This window comes from Pongo abelii, chromosome 15 (genome assembly GCF_028885655.2).
Source record: "Pongo abelii isolate AG06213 chromosome 15, NHGRI_mPonAbe1-v2.0_pri, whole genome shotgun sequence".
Taxonomy (NCBI): Eukaryota; Metazoa; Chordata; class Mammalia; order Primates; family Hominidae; genus Pongo; species Pongo abelii.
Window position 1 is genome coordinate 81,576,148 of NC_072000.2, and position 22,224 is coordinate 81,598,371.

Genomic DNA, 22,224 nt, shown 5'->3' on the forward strand with positions numbered 1-22,224 from the left:
ATCTGGATAGTACAAGCTAAAACCTTCAAGAAAATAAATCTCTTCTCACAAGAAGAGTTCTGCCTCCTAAAATCCTTTGGTCACCATATCTGAACACCCAAACTCTCCTTGCCCTATAGGATAAAGGTACACAGTTAGGTATTTTCTCCTCTGTTGATGCTTGAAAATCCTGCAGATATAGGAACTCAGGCCTTAGAAAATTCTGTACCCAAGAATTTGCAATTCTCTTTGGAAAGCTGAAAGCACCTTTAAAAGCCACAATTTGCAAGCCAGGCGATGCACTGTAGCATAACCTGGAAGACATGAGGGCTGCTTCCTCAGATCCTAAGAATCCCACCGCTCCACCACCAGAGCAAAACGATCCCCCTCCCAGAGAATGCACCTCGCCAGAGGCCAACCCACCGGATACCTCAAGTTCCCCTCCACCGCGGCCCTACTCCTGTAGATCCCGCCCCCTCCGTACCCTCGGGCCAATCAGAGGGCGGCGTCCCCTCGCGGTTGCCATGGTGCCCGCCGAGTAGCTCCCATCACTCACCAGATGTGCGGCGGCTCATCCAAGCGGTGGAAGCGGGTGGCGAAGGACAGCAGCGTCACCAAGGCCAGCAGAGCCCACCAGCCGGCCGCCTCGAAGCGCCGTGAGCCCCGGGCAGGCCGTTTGGGGCTTCGCGCCACAGCCTCAGCGGCCACGTCCCTGCATGCGGCCCTAGCAGCCTGGGGCCCACAGCGGCCCCTCCGGGGACGCAGCTTGGACTCTGCCAGGCCTCCGCCCGTGGCCGGCGGCATCTTCCCCCTCCTCCGGGTCGCCCTCCGGCCCGGAGGCACACTCTGTCTGACCAGCCGCCCCGCCAAGGAGTCACAAGAGGGTAGCTCGGGGTACCCCGGGAAATGCAACTCCCTCCACTGCAGTGGAGCGCGGGGCCCCGGGCTCTGGGCGGGGCGGGCAGCGTGGTCGCAAGCCCGGGCCGCTAGGAGGCGGCAGGAGGCGCAGAGCATGTCGGGACCGGGAGGGCCGGCCGGCCCGGGGCGGGGGGTACTGGGCAGGAGGGGTCGGGCTCAGGGAACTGCAACTCCCAGCAGCCCCCAGGTACGGGGCGTGGCGGGAGGGCTGGGCGCACCAGAGGCGACCGGAAGGATATTTCTAGTCCAGACCGGAAGGATCCTTCTAGTCCAGACGTGAAAGATCCTTCTAGTCCAGCCCCTCGCTTTACCCGGACGAAAGCCACGGGCCTGATTCGTCGAGTCTCACTGAGCCTTAGTCGTCGGCGAGTCTCAGGCGCGAAGTTTCTCGGCCCGGAGGAGGGGGTCGTGCGAAGTGCCAGATGCAGGCGGGGAAGGTCTGTGCCGCGCACCCGGGTGGAGCGAAGCTGATTAGACACCTAGAGACCCTGGGGGGCGGGGTCAGAGGTGAGCTGCACCACCCGCCCAGGTCGACGACGACTCCTGGCGTGCAGTGCGTTGCGCCGGGCACGCTCTGCGCCTGCGTGCTGCGCGCTGCCCGCTGGGGCTCGAAGTCCCGGGAGGGTTGGGCCAGAGGAGGCGGTCCTGGTGGGGAGTGCGTAGCACGGTGGAGTTGCTGTCCGGTCGCGCTTCACTTCTGCCCCGCCCTCCCTGCTCCCCATAACAGACCCCTCCACTAGGGCTTCCAAACGTCGCCCCAAGCCTCCCAATTTCTCGCAGCCCTTCATGCTCTTCTCTTGGCCCTAGCAGGAGGTGAGCTTCCAGTAATGTTTGTATTTTAAGAGTCCCCGGGCCGGGCGCGGTGGCTCACGCCTGTAATCCCAGCACTTTGGGAGGCCGAGGTGGGCGGATCACAAGGTCAGGAGATAGAGACCATCCTGGCTAACACGGTGAAACCCCGTCTCTTAAAATACAAAAAAATTAGCCGGGCGTGGTAGCGGGCGCCTGTAGTCCCAGCTACTCGGGAGGCTGAGGCAGGAGAATGGCGTGAACCCGGGAGGCGGAGCTTGCAGTGAGCCAAGATCGCGCCACTGCACTCCAGCCTGGGCGACAGAGCGGGACTCCGTCTCAAAAAATAAAAAAAGTCCCCGAGCGAGGAGAGGCAGTCATGACAATCACCTGGGGAGCTTCACGGCTTTCACATGTTCTTCCCGGGGCCCGCTCCAGAGCCACTCTGTTCATCTCTAGTGGAACGAGCTCGAGAATCTGCCTGTTTTTTAAGCGGTCCAGATGGTTCTTAACGCGCCATGAAGTTTGAGAACCACTTTTGTGGCACTAAGGAAGGTGGCAAGTTAGATGAGACTTTGCGTCACGTTAATAATGTATAGTCCTCCCTCTTCCAAATGGGATTTTAGGAGTCTTTTTCTCAAATCATGTGTAAGACATGGTTTAAAAATAAAATCTGCTAAAGTAATCAGAATGCATATTTGAATTGGAAACAGAAGTCTTCTGGGAGTGCTGATGAGATGGATACTTGGGCTTAAAATTTAGTTCTACAAGTACAGAAAGGAACGGGGCATAGTTTACATAGTTATCACTGGTAAGAGAAGGCAGAAATTGCCTAAGAGATTTCAGGTTTCCTGCTTGTGGGTCGTGATGGAGGGCAGCAGCATTTACCATGCTTCTGGTCACTCGTAGTACAGGTCCAAAGGTGTAATCCAAAGGCATTTAGCCATTAGGTAAGGCATTTCTTCAGGGATTCTAAGCTAATTAATGTCTGCCACACTCTAGTGGTCACCAGCAGTCCCTGTCCCTTGGCCCCAGGAGTCCCTGTAGCCTGGCTAGGTAAGGAAAGGGAGTTGCATCTCCAAATAAGGAAGATCCAGTTGTGGCCACCCAATTCCTCCTCTTCGAAAGACACTTTCTGCCCATCACCTGCTTTCTGTGCCAGGACCATCTTTACTTTCTCCACAAAAAGTACCTTCAGGACAGGCTGGGACTGCTGGGCTTGGGAACCGCCTAGGTTCCCACTTATACCTTTGCCATCTAGCAGACTGAGTTGGTAGTACAGGGATGGCAAAAGCAGGTTCAGAGAGCAGCTTAATATGCGAGGGGTGGCAGAGGGGAGAGGGAGCTTTGGTGAAATGTCTATAGTCAGAGGGGTAGTAAACAGGGTATCTGAGAAGTTCTTTCAAGTTCTCCCCCATCTGTAGGGATACACATGTGTTGGTGGGAAGATTCATGAGTGCTAATCACTGGCGAGTCTTTCCTGGGTTCCACTTTGAGATGCTGGCTCCCCAAGAAGTACCAGAGAAATTAACTTTGAGCCCCTTAAACCTTGGAGTAGAGATCGCACACCCAGCTGCCCCCAAGGGCCCAAAGGTAACAAAAATGAGAAAAGTGGGCCAGATATGGGCCATGGCAGACCTGAGAGCGCATACCCTGGTTGATGGGGGCCATCAGTCTGTTCCCATCAATTGCTGCTATTTAGAAACCCAAATCTGTCTCCAAATTTTTTTTAAAGAAAAAAACAGGTGCTGTATATAAAATGTCATGATTTTTATTTTTATTTTATTTTATTTTATTTTATTTATTTTGAGATGGAGTCTTGCTCTGTTCCCCAGGCTGGAGGGCAGTGACACGATCTTGGCTCACTGTATCCTCCGCCTCCTGGGTTCAAGCAATTCTCATACCTCAGCCTCCCGAGCAGGTGTGATTACAGATGCACACCACCACACCTGGCTAATTTTTGTTTAGCCATGTTATTTCGCCATGTTGGCCAGGCTGGTCTCGAACTCCTGACCTCAGGTGATCTGCTGGCCTCAGCCTCCCAAAGTGCTGGGATTACAGGCATGACCCACCATACTAGAATGAAATGTCCTGATTTTTAAACATTGGCAACTACTTGAAACATTTTAAACTACTGTGCTGAGCAAACAAATTCTGAGGGCCAGATAGGGCCCCAGTGAGCTGCCAGCTTTTGACCTCACCTTTGGGGTGAGTGAGCATATCTGCCAGCTGTTTTTATGGGGACAGCTGAGAGCCTGGAGGACTGCTGGAAGGTGGGATTGAAGGAGATAGGTACCAAAGCATCAAAAAATTAGAATTCCTTGTATTTCTGCATTGCTAAAAGGAATCCCTGCCATCATTTTAGGGCAACCCTTTGTTTTACAAATGAGGGAGCCGAAGATTTAAAAAGGCAGAGGTTTGTCCAAGGTCATGCAGAGCTGGTTCCTGCACCAGGTCCAGACTCCAGACGCCAGCTCCCAGCCCGCTCCACCACTCAAAATACTGCATCAAAACCAGGCCACGCTCTGTGGGGGAACACCAAACCTGGCCCCAGCAGGAGCGTAAGAAACTTCCTGTGAGGTGGGAAAAAAATGCCTTTTTTTTTTTTGAGACACAGTGTCACTCTGGAGTGCAGTGGTGTGATCTCGGCCCACTGCAACCTCCACCTCCCGGGTTCAAGCTATTCTCTTGCCTCAGCCTCCTGAGTAGCTGAGATTACAGGCGCCCACTACCACACCTGGCTGATTTTTTTTTGTATTTTCAGTAGAGACAGGGTTTCACCATGTTGGCCAGGCTGGTCTCAAACTCCTAACCTCAAATGATCCACCCACCTTGGCTCCCAAAGTGCTGGGACTACAGGCGTGAGCCACTGTGTCTGGCCAGAAATGCCCTTTCTGACCAGAGTCAAAGTTCCCCCAATGCCTGGGTAGCCCAGCTTCCCCATTGGCTCCTGAAATCCACCCCGTTAGGTTTCCTTTCCCTGCTCAGAAGCTGTGCCAGAGGGGACATTCCCTGGGAGGCTGAGGGTCACCACGATACCATGACAGAGTCTGGCAAGGTAAGGAAGGCACTCGCAGGCTAGCTGCCCCTTTGGGGGCCTCTTGGACCTCAGGTGCTGAAACCAGCACAATTTTGGAGCCAAGGGACCTCACGAGCCTCTCAGAGAGCTCAGAGTCTGGCCTGAGTTGCCCAGATGCAGGCCTGAGAGAGGAGGCCTGGCAGCATAGGTAGAAACGGTTGACTCCTCCCGAGCTGGAGCCCACCCAGCATGGGTTAACACGCGCCTTCGTCCTCTCTCTCCTCAGCCCATCCTCTATTCCTATTTCCGAAGCTCCTGCTCATGGAGAGTTCGAATTGGTAAGAGCTGTGCCTTCTCCAGGATGAGTGCTGGAGTGGGGTGGACTGGGGCGGAGAAGCCCGTGTGCAAAGCTGGCCTGGGATGGAAGGGGTGCTCTGTCAGAGAGGACCTCACCCCCAGCAACCAGCATCCCCCGGCTCCTAGAACCCCCATCCCTGCATGGCGTCTCCACCGCGGAAACACAGGGTGAGGGTGGGAGGAAGGGGGTTGTTTTTTTCCTTGGGACTGACACTTCTCCCGACACCGCTCTCCAAAGCCCCTTGGCAACCATGTTTAAAGCAGGGTCACAAAATCCACATGCCCCTGGTAACTGGCAGGGGAACAGCTGGCCTCCCTCAGTTCTTATCTTATTTGAACTGGCAAAGCAAACAGAACGGGCCAGCATCAGCCTCGGAGGCTTCAGAAAAGCAGAAACAAGGGCCCTGTGGCTAGTCCTTGTTTGACCCTTCCCACCCTCGGCTTAACACAGCCTTTGGCAAAGGTCATAACCAAAGCAGCCCGTACTGAGGAAAAGCTCTGTGCTGAGTGCTTTTGTGTGCCCGATTCCATTTAAACCTCAACAACCCTAGGAGGGAGGTACTATTACTGTCCCCATTGTATAGAGGAGGAAGCTGAGGCACAAAAAACTGAGGCAACATTCAGTAACTTGCCCAAGATCTTTCAGCTACTAAGAGGCAGAACTGGAATTTGAACTAGGTAGTCTGGCTCCAGAGGCCCATTAAGTTACTTGCCCAAGGCCACACAGTTAGCAAATGACTGTGATGAAATTTGAACCCAAGAAGCTTGCCTCCAGAGTGTGGCGGCAAAGCCATCCTCCGTGACCCCTCCTCCATCCCGCAGTCACTTGGTATTTGCTGGGATCAGTAAGCAAGAGCACTGGGTGCCAGGAGAAACTTTCCTCCAAGAAGATGAACCCATCCCTGGGCGCCAGTGCCTCTGCCCTGGCTGAGCCAGAAGCCGGAGCAATATAGGTGCTGCCTGTAGGGCCTGTGTGCTTTGGCCTTCCCTCCTCCAGGTGTCTCCTCCAGCCCCAAACACTGTCACTCCCCAGACTGGAGCTGACCAGCACTAGGAGGAGCCTGGTATTGCCCAGGCTCTCTCCACACCATGACATGTCTGGTCCTCCTCCCCTCATTCCTTTGCCCTTCCCTGAGATTGGCCATCACCATACTTGAATGCCCAAGTGTGTGTAGTACACACACGCATGCACACGCATGCAGTCTTCTCCACTAGTGTTGACCCACCCAAGTTTTTTTACCCTCAGCTTGCCAGGGGAAATTATCAAAAGGGATGGAGAGGAAATCTGGTGACTGGAGTCATGGCAAATGCTCTGAGGCCACCAAAGAGCCTGATGCCTGTCTGGAATCTCTAGTAAACAGCCCTGAGAACAGAGAGAATAGATTGGAAGAGATTCTTCTCCAACAGAACAAGAGTGCCATCTGTCTGTGTGTGCTGTGTGTGGCCACCTGAGCTCCTTCCCTTGGCTCTTAGTTGCCTTCTTGAGGGCGTAATTGCATGTCTCCAACCAAGACACTGGTCACCACTGTTTAAGGCCCGGGGGGGGGGGGGGGCAGAGGTAAACACAACACACCCTTGCTGTCCTCCAGGAGCCCACAGAGTGGCGGGGCATACACCTTTATCACCACCCAAGGGGCATGAGGGCCCCATTGGGGGGTCCAGATCGTGAGGTCTCTAAGAGTAGGGGTGAGTGAGGCAGAGCATCGTGCATCTGGGGTAGGGGGTAGGTGGTGACAAGGAAAGCTGAGAGAAGGGGATGGTGCCACGGTGAGCCTTGACCAAGCCAGAAGTGTAGAGAAGCCTCCCCCTCTTTGGCCTTAATGTCACCCTAGAAGGGCTCTTTCCTTTAAGAGTATGGTGAGAGGCTGTTCTTTGACTCTGCTATGTGCGGTCTCTCCTAGCTCTGGCCTTGAAAGGCATCGACTACGAGACGGTGCCCATCAATCTCATAAAGGATGGGGGCCAACAGGTAAGAAGGCTGTGCCCAGACCACAATGTGGGAATTGGAGGCCTTGAACAGGCACCAGGCAGGGGAAGAAGGGGAGGCTCTGCCCCAGAGAAGTGAACCTGTGTCTTGTGGACTATCACTGCAGGAGGCTGCTGGCTCTCCCTTGTGGGACAACGTGGCAAGCTGTGCAGTAGCAGGAGGCCTGGGAAGGGCCCAGGTCCAGGCTGTGTACCCTAGTCTGGGCTCTCCAGTGCCTGACCCTGGGAGAGTGGGTGGCAAGTGGGTCCCCACCCCATACTGGGCCCTCTGGATGGCTGACTAGGGTAGGAGCCGCCTTGGTGGCCACGGCGTGAGATGCAGGGAAAAGCCCATAGCCAGGCTGTTAGGATGAAGCCTATGGCTCAGCAGCTGCTGGGGTTTGGGAGACTGCATGGATCCCCCAGGGATTACCCTGGGCCTAGGATTTAGGGCCTTCCCAGGGAAGGGAAATGGGGGTGGGTGGCAGGCCTGGGGTTCTCCTGCTTGCTTGGCTCTCCTCTGGCCAACTCAGGCCAGGCCACCCAGCCCCCAGGGCCTTGTCTCCACAGTTCTCTAAGGACTTCCAGGCACTGAATCCCATGAAGCAGGTGCCAGCCCTGAAGATTGATGGAATCACCATTCACCAGTCAGTGAGTGCAGGGCCTGGGGGAGGGCCCTCATGAGAGCAGTGCCCTGAATGACAGCGCCTGACATCTCTTCCTCGCCTGTGTGCCGTCAGGGTGCCTAGCACATAGGAGAGGCTCAATACAAGACTCGTGGGGAGGGTGCGAGGTTATTTAGGAAAGTAAGGGAAGATTCAAGCACACGGAGAACCAAGTTCTGCATGATAAGGTCCAAAAAGGCTTTCTAGGGCTCGAGCTGAGGAGAAGCAGCGGGGAAGAGGTGTAGTGATGGTGCTGGAAGAGGAGGAGGAGGAGTTTGCTGGCCCTGTCCCCTCTGGTCTAGGGGTCCTGGGCCCTCTCCCTGCCTCACTGCTCCCCTCTGGACAGCTGGCCATCATTGAGTATCTAGAGGAGACGCGTCCCACTCCGCGACTTCTGCCTCAGGACCCAAAGAAGAGGGCCAGCGTGCGTATGATTTCTGACCTCATCGCTGGTGGCATCCAGCCCCTGCAGGTGTGGCACTTGTACACTTGCACCCTTGCACACCTGACACACTCTTACACTCACACATTGGCTGTGAGCTGCCCAGTGTGGGGACGAGGGTGTCAAGGGAGGGAGGGGGATTCCCGGGGGCTCTGACCTGGACCATGTGAAAGAAGGGGGCGAAGATCTCAATCTCAGAATTCAGCCACCCCAGCGGGTCCCCCGCTGCGTTCCGAGAAGCTCTAGTTTCCAAGGACACATGTACAGGTGCTTGAGGTGGGGAAAGAGCCAGAATGGCAGGGGAGAGACTGAGCAGGCCCCAGTCCAGGCCTCCCGCCTTTAACCAGAGTGGCTTTCCTTTCATCTGTGCTATCTCAGTCGTACACTGGGATACTTGTAGGATTTTATTTTTTTAAGTGTCACTGTTAAAACAGACAACTAAGTATTAAAAACAGTTCATCTGTGCCAGCTTCTACTCCGAATGAGGAAATAGCCCCAGAAAAGTGGAGTGACTTTGCTGAGTCCCACAGGTAGGTCATAACAAAGTGGGGACTAAGTCAGAATCCCCGCATGCCTGTGCCCTCTACCCCCATGTCATTTTAGCAAAGGATGTTGGAGCAGACAGACATCTCCATTTTATAATGAGGAAACAGGCAAAATGGCTCTGGGGTGCCAAGATGGAGCCAGGCTGGAAATCTCTGGAAGCCGGTCCTGTGGACCTCCCTCATCCCAGCGCCACCCTCTTTCACACTCCCTCTCCTCACAAGGGACCATGCAAGGGAGAAGCGAGGGAGACAGGCCTCGAGTTGTGGGCACACCTGCCACAGCCACGGCCGTGTCCTGTGTCGCATGAATAGGGATAATTGCACATCTCTGACGGAATCACGTGGCTTTTTGAGGCCACTGGGGCAGCCTGCGAAGGTGGCTGCTGGGATGGCTACCTCCCTCCAACCTCAGGGCCCTGGTTGAAGGAAGGGGCTCATGGAGCCTGGGGGAGAAGGGATAGACGTCCAGCCAGGGGCAGATGGGAAGTGAACTTTCCTGAGGGGGTTTGGCGAAGGGGCAGCCTCCACCCAGCTCTCAGCGCAATCATAGGTTTTCTTTGGGCTGCACAGAACCTGTCTGTCCTGAAGCAAGTGGGAGAGGAGATCCAGCTGACCTGGGCCCAGAACGCCATCACTTCTGGCTTTAACGGTGAGTCCTCACCCCTGTGAGCTGCCTCACAGTGGCCTCTTAGAGGTATGGCCCTCGCACACAGGGGCCTGGGTATCTGAACCAGCCTCCCAGGCTGCTTTGGGCCTGACAGTTGCATGGATGAGGGCAGGACTGGGAAGGCAATGGGCTGGGTGGGCATCCGGACCTTAGCTCCAGCACTTCTGGGAACCTTGGTCCCTGAGCCCACAGCCCTTCATAGCTGGATGGCCCAACTTCAGCTTCACTGCCTACTCCAGCTGGGAAACCAAGGCCAGCACAGCGCCAGCCATCAGAGTGAGAGCTGCCACCGTGGCCAGTGTAGTAGGGGAAATGGTGACTGTCTGTACGGAGCCTCAGGAAACAGAAGCTCATCCCTAGCAGCTCTCTCCAGACCTGGCTGCCACGTTCTCACCAGCAGCCATGCCCAGTCTGTCACTCAGTTGGGCACCCATTTCATAACTATGGAGGCCAAGGCCCAGAAAGCTTTGTGTCCCCCCACTGCGCCCAGAATAAGATGTTTATGTGGCCTCCCCACAGCCCTGGAGCAGATCCTACAGAGCACAGCGGGCATATACTGTGTAGGAGACGAGGTAAGCTGTCCCCAGGCCTCCCCAGGCCCAGCCACAGCGGCTGCCTCCCTCATGCTGACCTCCCTCAAGCTCAGAGCTTCCTGAGGAGGCGTCTGCAGGGGGATCTCTGTGCCATGGGGCACTCCTCAGCTCACTCCCACTAAACCATCTCAAGAGGGAGTTACTCAAGGTAGAAGACTGGCTGTGAGAGGATGAGGCGGGCCAGCATCAGTTGAGGGATTGTGCTGGATGATGTCTGCACAGTCAAGGCAATCCATCTTCTCTGGCCTTCTCAACCCAGAGTTGGTTGTCAAGGCAACTGGAGCATGGCCTGGGAGGGCACTTCAGCTCTGGGGGACAGACTCATGCAGGCCTAGGGCAGACAAGAATTGGGGGTGGGATGGGTGAAAGAGCCAAAGCAGATTGTTGGTACCCTCAGTAGAGTCGCAGTGGACACACGCAGTCCAGTCAGTGAGTCTGGGGTATGCACCCTGATGGGAACCCACCCGACCCTCTTTCAGGTGACCATGGCTGATCTGTGCTTGGTGCCTCAGGTGGCAAATGCTGAAAGGTAAGAGAGAGCCCCACCACCCTCCCTTCTCCTGGCTCTGCCCACAATCAGGCCCCACTCAGCTGGTGAGATAGCATCTCATGCAGACTCTTCGCCAACCAGCCAAGGAGCCCACCATGCCAGGCCACACAGCCACTTCTGCCTGGAAGAGGGCAGAAGAAATTGGGGCAGTGCTCCTACCACACCCACCACAGCCCAGATGAACCTGTATAGATAGCTCCTGCTCCTAAGAGGAGGTGGCTCACCTGGTGGACCCCCAAGAGCACCTGCCTGATGTCCTCAAATGTGGTGTGTCTGTGCCCCGCAGTGAGCTCTACCTCTGCATCCCTCCGTGAACCCTTCGGTAGGGCACGAATGAGCACCTCTCTGGAAGGCATCATGCTAGGCGTTAGGGATATGGAAACGTATGGCACATTGCCTGCCCCCAAGAAGCTTACAACATGGGGGAAGAGAGTCTGTATATATAAATGCCTAGCACTAGGCCTTACACATAGTAGGTTCTCAAAGAAATAGGAACAGTAGGTAACAGATGCCAAATGATACTGCACAAGACCTACCCATCCCCTATGAATAAGGGCTGCCCCATCGTCCTTCCCTGGACAGCTCCCTGGACCTCATCCAGCCCTGCCTCTCTGCTCCCCTTGCTGCATCAGGGCAGTCTCCCTGTGTTCCTGAAAACCTTGGCTTAGCAGGTGTTTCTCTACTACAGATTCAAGGTGGATCTCACCCCCTACCCTACCATCAGCTCCATCAACAAGAGGCTGCTGGTCTTGGAGGCCTTCCAGGTGTCTCACCCCTGCCGGCAGCCAGATACACCCACCGAGCTGAGGGCCTAGCTCCCAAATCCTGCCCCGTTGGCACAGGGCCACAGGAGCAAAAGCTGGGTGGGCTGAAGAGGCCTGGAAACAAGTGAGTCTTAATTGAGGAGACGGGAGACTTGAACTCCAGCCCTGGATCTGCCGTTCTGCTGAACCTTGTTCCACCTCAGTCCCCTCATCTGTCAAATGCATGTGGGGTGGAGTAGGGAGATGCTGGGAGCAGGGTAGGCAGGAATACTGTTATCTATGTGACGGGGCAGTCGTGAAGCTGAGATGAGAATGTGGATTAAAATGTCTAGCATGCTCACCGTAACACCACAGGGAAGCCTGTGTGCCTTTTCTCATCCGCTTTTGTTGTGTCTGACTCCAAAGAATGCCCGCGCTGAAATTTGGTGTGAATTAAACTGAAGCCCAGGCCTCTACCTTGTTTGTCTCAGACTGAGCTGGGTTCCAAAAGATGAACACTGTCCCTAGCTGGAATCCCCTGTGCCTGGACCAGTAGAGGAAGTCAGTCAGCCACTTGCCTACCCTGTGGCAGTCCTGGCCCATGGGACCTAAGGACAATGAAGAGAAATATGCCCGAAAGCCTGCCTGAAAGAATCAGACAAGATCCAGGGAGATAACAGAAGCAGGAAAGCATCTAGTGACCAGCTGAGTTCTCAGGGCTAGGAATGGTACCGTTGTTAAATGGTCCACTCCAGGCTGGGTGCAGTGGCTCATGCCTATAATCCCTGCACTTTGGGAGGCTGAGGCAGGTGGATCACTTGAGGTCAGGAGTTCGAGACCAGCCTGGCCAACATGGTGAAACCCCGACTCTACTAAAAATACAAAAATTAGCCGAGTGTGGTGGCAGGTGCCTGTAATCCCAGCTACTCGGGAGGCTGAGGTGGGAGAATGGCTTGAACCTGGGAGGTGGAGGTTGCAGTGAGCCAAGATTGCACCAGTGCACTCCAGCTTGGGAGATAGAGCAAGGTTCCATCTAAAAAAAAAAAAAAAAAAAAAAAAAATTGCACTCCAGCACTGAGAGGCCATTTGGCCCTCTCAACCAGTCCCTCATCTTCAGGGCCAGCATTCTCCAGACCAGTCCCAGGATTAGGCACTCGGGATAAATCCAGTCACAAACGGTGCTGGGAATGGGAGGCAGGGTCCCCCGTGGGCAGTGTGAGCAGCTACTGACCAGGCCAGCTTAGGAGACCAAGCAGGTAGCAATGTACCACGGGCTGCCCTGGAGGGAGCAAGTTCCCATGCTTGGTAGTGTTCAGGCAGAACCAGGACCACCTCTGGGCAGAGACGCTGTAGGGAGATTGGGGTAGCTTCTGGGGATGAAATGAGATGACTTTTTAGGACCTTTACCTCCTGAAGGCCCCACCTCTAAATACTGTTGTATTGGAGATTAAGTTTCAACATGAATTTGGGGGGGACATAAACATTTAAATCGTAGCAAAGACCATCACCTTTTTACAGGACATTTTCCGGTAGGGGCTTCTCTCAGACGGATGAGTGGTAAGTCAAGTCCTTCCTTTCCATATGACACTCAGCAGACACCTGATTCTGATATGCTGGAGGCACAGGGAGACTAGATACGTGGTCTTCCCAGAGTGGGAGTGGCTACAGTGAAGGAAGAACAATGATGGAGGGGCCTGATACTGGTAATTTCAACTCTATGGAAGTAACAAGTCCCCAGAAATACTTCAGAAGGAGGAAAGCAGTAGGGAGGTGCTGTCAGGAAACACCTGAGAACAAAGCAAAAATTATAGGCTGTGTTCCTCAGAAATTTTACATATCCATTAAGGAAAGTGGCAAACTTACTGGATAAGCAGGTGATACACATATTCATAAGATACTTTTTTTTTTTTTTTTTTTTGGTGATGGAGTCTTGCTCTGTCATGCCCAGGCTGGAGTACAGTGGTGAGAGCTCAGGTTCACTGCAACTTTCCACCTCTTGGGTTCAAGTGATTCTCCTGCCTCAGCCTCCCGAGTACTGGGATTACAGGTGCGTTGGTTAAGCTGGTCTCGAACTCCTGACCTCAGGTGATCTGCCCACTTCGGCCTCCCAAAGTGCTGGGATTACAGGCGTGAGCCACCACGCCTGGCCAAGATACGGCTCCTCCTTTTAGATTTTTTTTTTTTTTGGAGACAGAGTCTCACTCTGTCTCCAGGCTGGAGTGCAGTGGAGCGATCTCGGTTCACTGCAGCCTCCACCTCCCAGGTTCAAGGGATTCTCCTGCCTCAGCCTCCCAAGTAGCTGGGACCACAGGCCCGTGCCACCACACCCAGCTAATTTTTGTATTTTTAGTAGAGACAGGGTTTCACCATGTTGGCCAAAATGGTCTTGATCTCTTGACCTTGTGATCCACTTGCCTCGGTCTCCCAAAGTGCTGGAATTACAGCTGTGAGCCACCACGCCCGGCCTAGATATTTTATTAAAAAAAAATTTTTTAAGAGATGGAGTCTCACCGTGTTGCCCAGGCTAATCTTGATCCTCCCGCTTCAGCCTCCCAAGTAGCTGGGCCAGCTGTTACTTCTAAACATAACTTATTTAGCTCTTGCTTCCAAGGTCACAGCAATTCTACTTTCAGAGAATACTTTGAACTAAGGATAGCTGCTGAGTTTAAGCCAGAACTGCACAGGTTAAAGAACATCAAGGCTGAATGTCAAGAGCTGTAATGTGTGAGCTGCCTTTTGTAATCCTGAGCTATGTCAAGGTCAATGATATGACACATATGAATGCTTTTAAAAGTTAAAAAATAATCTTAAGGCCAGGTGCGGTGGCTCACACCTGTAATCCTAGCACTTTGGGAGGCTGAGGCGGGTGGATTCCCTGAGCTCAGGAGTTCAAGACCAGCCTGGGCAACATGGTGAAACCCTGTCTCTACTAAAATACAAAAAATTAGCTGGGCGTGGTGGCATGTGCCTGTAATTCCAGCTACTCAGGAGGCTGAGACAGGAGAATTGTTTGAACCCGGGAGGCAGAGGTTGCAGTAAGCCGAGATCGTGCCACTGCACTCCAGCCTGGCGACAAAGTGAGACTCCATCTCAAAAAATAATAATAATCTTAAATATATTAGGTATTCACAGTGATATATTACATACAGCATACCCAAACATGAATCATTAATGATCTCCAGCTACATGGAGTCTGCCTGGGCTTTTTGTTAGTTGTAGGGTAGTTTGGTGATTACATTCATTTAACTCAATTGTTTCAGATCCCTTCCTCTTTTATGCTTCAACCTCTAAAATATGTTGCAACAGAAAGCAGAGAATGATCTAACAGGTTCATTTTAGCATCACAGATATCACTGAAGGAAATATTTAAATGCCACCCTTCCCTGCTCAGATGTGAGTCCTTATTCAGCAACAGACACTAGGGATGTGGAGAGGCACTGTTTTAAAAGATACCAAAGATATATTATGGTGTCACTTTTTGTAAATGAAAATAGGCTGAATTCGTATCACCCAGATTACGTTAATGATTGGCCTGGTATCCAAAGTCAAGGTTCCAAATTTGAACAGAATATGTTCATGGGGAAACGTGCCTCACTGGGACCAAATGCTGACATAAAACTCAGAACTTATTAATCAATCATCATTATAAACTCAGTTTTTCCAATCCCAGTTCCCAGGTCATGATACTCTGCCATGAATTTAAATGCAGATGAAAGATCTATTATTAATCTTATTCTCAATTTTTTTCTTTTTAGTTTTTCTTAACTTTTACAATCTTAATAGATTATGAAATAGTTCATATGGGCTTATAGAATACCTTTCTTAAGATAAGGAAGATACATGAAAGACAAAGAATTTAAAATGTAAATCAGGTTCATTAAAATATAACTCAGATGTTACCAGGTGCATAGTGAAAATATTTATGACAGATTTGAAAACTCGGAAGAGATGACAAAGAATGCACAAAAGCATCACAAAACTGTTACATAAAACACAAGAACTGAGCTATTTAAAGAAGCACAGCTCAGAATCATCAGTGTAATCGCAGTAACACATCCAGTGCCACAGGGTGATAAAAATGGTATTTTAAAAGAAAAACCACTCAGCAGGACACAAGAATTAAAGTAACAATTTGGTAATAAGAGCTCTTAGAAATCACAGATGTTGATAGCATTTCTCATGATAGGGGACATGTAAAACAAGCTGACCATAATAAATGATTAGTTGGGATACTTTTGTATTTTAAAGAAAAAAGATAAAACAGTGACACGGTTTCCCTTCCAGACCCTTTTTGTAATGTCAGTAACAGTACGTGATATAGAACAGTAAGAAAATAATGTCTTTGCGGTTGCCAATTGCTTAAACCTTTACGAAGAAAACATGATCATCTTTCAGTCAACTGACTGATCTGAGTACATGGCACCAAAGAAAGCCCTTCAGAAAATAGAAGCTAAATGGCATAAAGTAGTTTAGAAAGTCTTCAAGCACCTCCCTTTATTCCAATTATCCTTTTCCAAAGTCTGGCTTTCTTATAATCCATCACTTTGATTACAAAACAGCTCTCTTCTGGGAATTTCAAAACACTTCCCGTTATGTTAAGGGAAAATGGGTACGCCAGATTCATGGGTTACAGGATTGCTTTCTCCAGACTTGGCTTCTCTTTAACATGGCTAAATGGAAATCATTTAGCTTGGTTAAATGAAAGCTACTTCACTTACAGGATAATCTCAGGAGACATGAGTGGAGTTTTTCATAGGGAATTTCTTAGTAAAATGTACTGTTTAGGATATGAGAGAAGGAATTAAGATAATGTTTTCCAGATGATTCTTGGCCTGATCCTAAGAATCAACAATAACAATCAATAGCAAGGAACATTACACGTTCAACCCTGAGTGATGAAGAGAGTTCAGGAAGAGAGCCCCTTAAACTCTGAATTAAGGGCTCTTTGGTAATATCATATACTATAATATTTCAAACCAAAACTTCAGAATGGTTCATGATCCTATTTCAGGACTTTAGAAAATATACTTTGTCCTCCGGAAGTAATTTCACATATATTATTTTGCCCCCAGATAAGCCACAACTACCTGCTTAAAATTTTTTTTTAAACTATGGAATTAAATAAACATGCATCTCTAGATTTCTAGGGCAACTTTTCATCATATCTTAGAATGAAGAGTCATGACATTAACTCTGGTCCACATACCTGGGGCCTAAAAGAAATCAGGTACATATAATAGGAATCACATTATGAGCCTAATTTCAAAGCCAGTGTCTTGCCTTTGGACTCAGTATGTGAGGCATGCCTATTTGTAAATGAGCCCCACTATCATTGGCTTTAGGCAATAGTGTTTTCTTAGCTTAGAAATTTCTTACCTTAAGAATTCAAACAGGAGCGGCTTTGTTTGGCCTTCTTGGTTTAGGCAGGGACAATGCAACACTTGAGAGGGAGCAGTGATTTCTGAGCAAAATTCTAAGATATATTCGATAGCTTTGCTCTCCCCTCCCCCCATACTCCTACCCTTTGCCCCCTAACTTTGTTTTGTTTTCCCTCGTTGTGATCAATTTTAAAAGACAGTTCTCAAGCAGCACAAAACGATGTAACTTATGCCCCTCCCTTATGTTCCACTAAAACAAGTCTCTTATGTAAATATTAGGGTCACTCAACTCCACACCTTAGAACCACTGGGGTTAAAAGGCAACCTTTTGCAGATCAGTCGTCTTAACAAACAAATATAAAAGCAGACTTTAGAGTCTGGGTTTCAACTAATTCTCTCAAAAAGGGACTGAGCAGGACTCATAAACATAAACTCATATTTCCTATAGGTTGAGACATTTTATGATAATACCTAATTCCACTGCTTAATATAAGACAGCGTTCAGATTTCACTCTTCCATATACATATAATAATGGGACAATATACACTTTTTAAAAGTCTGAGTTTTTCTTTCCAAAATAACAAAAATATTTTTTAAAGTGCATGTATCAATTCATTAAGAAAAAAATAACTAAGAATGATCTAATTCCAAATTGCTACCTACTTCCATGATAAAGCTACCTGTTATCTGAGGATTGAGTTTTAATATCGGAGTCCTGAGGACATGTCATCAAGGAACAGAGGTTAGCATAAAGCCCTTCCGGAGCAGCTTTAGAATCACTCTTGTACTGACGTGCCAGTTAGTAAGGGAAACAGCAGAGAAGGAAAACAGCCTGAGGGAAGGGGAAAATACAGCACAGGTTTTGAAAGATGGAGACCAAGAAACAATTTTTTTTTTTTTTTTGAGACAGAGTCTTGCTCTGTTGCCCAGTCTGGAGTGCAGTGGCATGATCGCGACTCACTGCAACCTCCGCTTCCTGGGCTCAAGAAATTCTCCCTGCCTCTGCCTCCAGAGTAGCTGGGATTACAGGTGCCCACCACCACGACCAGCTAATTCCTTGTATTTTTAGTAGAGACGGGGTTTCACTACGTTGGCCAGGCTGGTCTCGAACTCCTGGCCTCAGGTGATCTGCCCACCTTTGCCTCCCAAAGTGCTGGGATTACAGGCATGGGCCACCGCGCCTGGCCTCCAAGAAACATTTTTATGAAGACCACCTCCTGGGTAACCCATACTGAATGAAACAGGTCTGCTAAAAATCAAGGGCTTTCCAACAGAGCTGATGTTGTCTGTGCAGGGGACATTCTCAGCATTCTCTAATTGGACACTTGTCAAAAGGAACAGAATGTTAGAATCATCTTTGCCTAAGAATCGGTAGTTTAAAATTTTTACATTTATGTGGGGAGTGTGTGTATACATATATATACAGCAAACCAAAAATAAAATTCTAAGCCCCCCCAACCGGCTGAATGGACCCCCATCTTGGCCCAGGGGATCTCAAAGGAACCTGAAAAACTAGTCCATGATGGGAAGACAGGGTCGGACATGCCTCATATTACCCTCTTCCCTTTGGAATTTAAATACAACTGACCAGCATTAACATTAAAACAGAGATCTTAAGACTAACCAAACAGACTCTTTGTGGCAATAAAATACCAAATCCCAATCTGACTCTGGTATAGCATCACATGACAGCAGGCCCCAAAGGAAATTTACCCCCTAATATATTTATTTGACGTATTTTGAAATGGCCCTACAAAGCTGTCTCTTGTGGGGGAAATTGCATTCTGTAGAGAATCTCCTTCTCTTATTAGGTCTTTTCTGGAGAGTCTGACACCTTTTAAGGCCTAAAAAGAAATATTCATCATCCGTTCTCTCTGAAGCCTGCTACCTGGAGGCTTCATCTACATGGCTTAAGCCAATCCCCCCTTACTTTAACTTAAGCTGACTTCATCTTTTCACGTAGAGCTTAACTCTTTCAACCAATTGCCAGTCAGGAAATCTTTGATCTACCTCTGACCTGGAAACCCCCATCTTCAAGATGTCCTGCCTTTCCAGGCCAAACCAGTGTATACCTTACATGTATTGATTTATGGCTTTGCCTGGACCTTCTGTCTCCCTCAAATGTATAAAACTGTAACCCGACTACCTCAGGCACATGTTCTAAGAACCTCCTGAGGCCCCGTCACGGGCTCTGAACCTTGGCAAAATAAACCTCTAAATGTATTGAGACCTGTCTCAGATACTTTTTGGTTTACAATATATTTATATTTCTTTTAAGCTGTTTGCTGAAATTTTTTCACAATGAAACACTGGGGGAGAAAAATCAATACTTTAAATATGTCTTCCTTTCTAAAAGCCCCATCACTCAACAAAGTGGCAAAACTAAAACTAAAGAAATTTAAGAACTCAGTCACTCTCTATAGAGAATTCCAATCTCCTACTATGAAGCACTTTCTTTCAATTGTTTGTTAATATTTGTTTGTGCTCTAGAGAACAGGGTGAGGACCAAAGCAAACGGTTTTCATTTCATTGTTTGGGTCTATAAATTTGGACTGGGAGGGGCTGAGGAAATGACTGTCTCTTAGAATGTGCTGGGCTGTGGGTTCTCAGTAATTACCTGTGCTTCAGTAAGTAATACCTTGCCCCTAAAGTTCAATTATTTCAGAAATGTAATGTGAGAATAGTGAATTAGACAGTAAAAATATCTTCTTTTAGCTATTTTGTGCTAATGGAACACAGAAACCCTGACAGTTGGTGAAAAACCAGTATGAATGAAATGTAACCATCCCCAGGACTTCAAAAGTGACCAGACACTAACAGGCACAGAGAGGTGAGGGGAACAAGTCCCTTAGGCTTCCCTGATGCAACAGAACTAGGATTCCAAAGAAAATAAGCAGAGAATCTCATGGTGAAAATAAATAATAACAAGTGTTATCCTTGGGAGCTTGCTGTGTATGGCGTGACAGTTTCAATTTGAGAGAAAGGCAGAAGTTAATAATAAACAGGAAAAATAAGCAAGGCTTTAGCTGACTAGAAAACAGCTCAGTAGAAAATTATTTTACAAAGATTATATTCAGTTAGCTAAGGCATGATTCAACTTCAATGATGCAAGAGCGGTCACTCAGCTATCCAATGGGATGACACACAGCAAATCTGCTCTTCACTGCCTCAACAGACAGTCACTAAAATAATTTCTTTAAAGGTATATAAATTTTGGCCGGTGTAATCCTCTGCAAAACACATTTGCAAATATAAAATAGTGGAGGTATGATGCTGCTCAGAGAATGGGAATGCTCTGGCAGTCCCCAACATCCTATCCCGCTTGGGGCCGTGCTCCGAGGGGAAGAGCAGTTGCAAGATATATTGCCCTTTGATGTGATGTAGATGCTACTAGGGACCCACTGGGAAGAGTCCTGTTCCTTGAGTTATGCTACTGTAGGATAGACGCTTGGTGTGAGGAATCCCAACAATGAAGGAGTGAGTCAAAGGAAACATCACAAAGAAGGTGACTCTTCAGAGGAGACAAAGGACTCTGAAATCCTGGAATCACAGGATATCTCTGATTGGCTAGGCAATTCCTCTGTACTCAATCTCCAGCAAATGGGCAGATTCCCTCACAACTTAGAATTTTTCACGGGGAGTGCTGGACTGTACCCCAAACATGGAGTAAGGTGGCATCATCCATCTCTGAAGGGCCATACTCCTCACAAAGCCGTCACAGGGCTGACCTACAGAAATAAAACATCATCGCTTCCCAAATTCTCCTAAAAATATCATCTTTAACTCCATAAAAGAATGGGCTTCAGTGGCTCAGAACAGATGGGAAGCCTTCTGAGAAACAGATGGAAACTGTTTCAAAGGCAAAATGAAATGTGCTAAAAAAATAAATACAGTAATAAATAAATCTAATTATTCTTCAGAATTCGTAGGCAGTAACAGACATAACACGAGGAGTAAGAGACAGGGAGGTACAAACACAGAGACTGCTGAGGTCCCATCTCACCTCCGTCTCCTTCTCCGCCTGGGGGCCCGGCAGCTGATGCTCTGGTGACCACTGGCTGCAGCACCACCTGCACTCTGTGGCACTCCTGAGCCTCAGGGGTGACACAGTAGGAAATGCTGTCACCAGGGAAATGCAAGCTTTGGTCAGGTAAAGAACAAATACAATCAGCAGCAATAGTGAAGCTTCATTATCACCTAAACTAAGGGACTCTGAACACCAAAAGCTTTAAGCCCTCAATGCAAGAAACCTAAATGCAGAAACTTTGGAAACCTGATTGGGTTTCACTGCATTTGATTCCAAAGCTACATTTCTAAATAGCACTCCTACTCTAAAGACAAAAAAAAGTGGTGGGGACTCTGGAGTGGTTTTTTGTTTTTCATCTTCTCTGTCAGATGATACCATTCCTTCTTTGATTATACCAAAAAAAAAAAAAATAGTAACACTTGACTTTCAAATATGTGGGTTCTGACATCAATTCAGTACCTAATTTCCACTCTCTCCACTTTGACTGCCAGTGCCCATAGTAAGGGAAACCAGCTCTTGGAACAGGAAATAACAGAGGCAGTTTTTCTTCCCATAAGATCTTAGGTTACATTGATCATCACTTGAGATTGCATGAAAGTTCTTGCTGTAATGGCAAAAACACAGACTTAGGAAAGAGAAAGGAGGAGGCGTCTACCATCAGGAATAGTAATAGCCCTCCAAAGGCAGTGTGGTCTCCCAGCTATGCAGAGACCAAGAATAACCAGCAGGCAGGAATATGGCAGTGGTGACAGGCTGGATAGAGCTTTCTCCAACCAAAAGATTGGGCTCCTTCATGGGCAATGTGCTTTTCCCTCTTCTGGCACCCCAACAACTAAAGAGAGTGGGTGCCACTAAATGCACTGGCAATAAGGGCTGTGGGAGAGGAGAGGGCAGCAATCTGAACGATAAACCTGTGCCAAGATGAATCTATTTTTAAAAAACAACGCCCTGCTTCCTTTTAGGCTTGTGCCCGATAGGTGCCTTCAAGAGGGAATTTGCTGGAGTCTGAAGCAAGAAGAGTATAAGTCAGGGACCACAGAACAGGGGCACTACACCACCACCTGCAGAAGCCAAGAAGGGGAAAAAGCTATGTGGGCCAACAGTCAGGCACGGCAGACAGGGTGTGAGGCTCAGCAGCCCCACATGAACCTTTGGCTCTTGCCTATCCCAAACAAGAGGTACCAGCTGGCAGCCTGCTTCAGCCAACAAATACAGCCTGCCCCCGTCCCAGCAGTCCTTCAGCTGGTGTAGTAGATGTGGAAGTAGAGAGTCTTGTTGCGCAGCAGGGAGTAGGAGTTGTCGAACTTGAGCAGGTAGATGCCCTCACCAGGGTAGTCATGGCTGCCAGCCTGCACGTCTCGGTGGCTGTCCCGCCGGTACACAGGCATGACCTCCCCATAGCGACCCCGCAAGGAGCTCCTGGAGCCTCTCTCCACATCTCCAGCTGGAACGGGTTCTGCATGAGCAAAATGGCAGAGTGTTTGGATATGTGTTCAGAGACTGCATAAGTCCTGCCTGAAGGTGAGCGGAAAGACCAGGTGACCCAGTGGCTTTCACAGAGGGAGGAGGTTATTGCCCTTCTACAG

At 49.5% G+C, this 22,224-nt stretch overlaps 3 protein-coding genes across 14 annotated transcripts in view; 1 reads left to right on the forward strand and 2 right to left on the reverse strand.

Annotated features, from left to right (window-relative positions):
- Window positions 1-993, reverse strand: part of POMT2 (protein O-mannosyltransferase 2) — a 44,531-nt gene extending 43,538 nt beyond the window's left edge. For all 4 annotated transcript variants that reach the window (XR_008513366.2, XR_008513367.2, XM_009249334.4 and 1 more), the window contains exon 1: window positions 536-993. Coding sequence is in view for 2 of the 4 variants with exons in the window: in XM_009249334.4 (XP_009247609.4) it covers window positions 536-993 (458 nt within the window). In the remaining 2 variants the exon portion in view is untranslated. The remainder of the gene's footprint in view (window positions 1-535) is intronic.
- GSTZ1 (glutathione S-transferase zeta 1) lies at window positions 731-11,604 on the forward strand. Of its 8 annotated transcripts, XM_054530904.2 has the most exons (10): window positions 1,320-1,404; window positions 4,656-4,744; window positions 4,992-5,043; window positions 6,964-7,031; window positions 7,598-7,678; window positions 8,039-8,164; window positions 9,250-9,328; window positions 9,866-9,918; window positions 10,419-10,468; window positions 11,178-11,604. In XM_054530904.2, the coding sequence occupies exons 1-10, from the start codon at window positions 1,320-1,322 to the stop codon at window positions 11,302-11,304; spliced, it is 810 nt and encodes a 269-aa protein (XP_054386879.1). In that variant the 3' UTR covers window positions 11,305-11,604. The 8 variants fall into 8 exon arrangements, with proteins under 8 accessions (XP_054386882.1, XP_002825017.2, XP_009247613.2 ...); XM_054530907.2 differs by lacking the exons at window positions 1,320-1,404; window positions 4,656-4,744 and adding an exon at window positions 731-863; XM_002824971.5 differs by lacking the exon at window positions 4,656-4,744 and having other exon boundaries at window positions 1,198-1,334.
- Window positions 11,605-15,087: 3,483 nt separating this feature from the next.
- TMED8 (transmembrane p24 trafficking protein family member 8) overlaps window positions 15,088-22,224 on the reverse strand; it is a 44,124-nt gene continuing 36,987 nt past the window's right edge. Inside the window, exon 6 of one of the 2 annotated variants that reach the window (XM_054529589.2) lies at window positions 15,088-22,094. In XM_054529589.2, coding sequence (XP_054385564.1) covers window positions 21,877-22,094 — 218 coding nt within the window. In that variant the 3' untranslated portion in view covers window positions 15,088-21,876. 2 annotated transcript variants of the gene reach the window in all.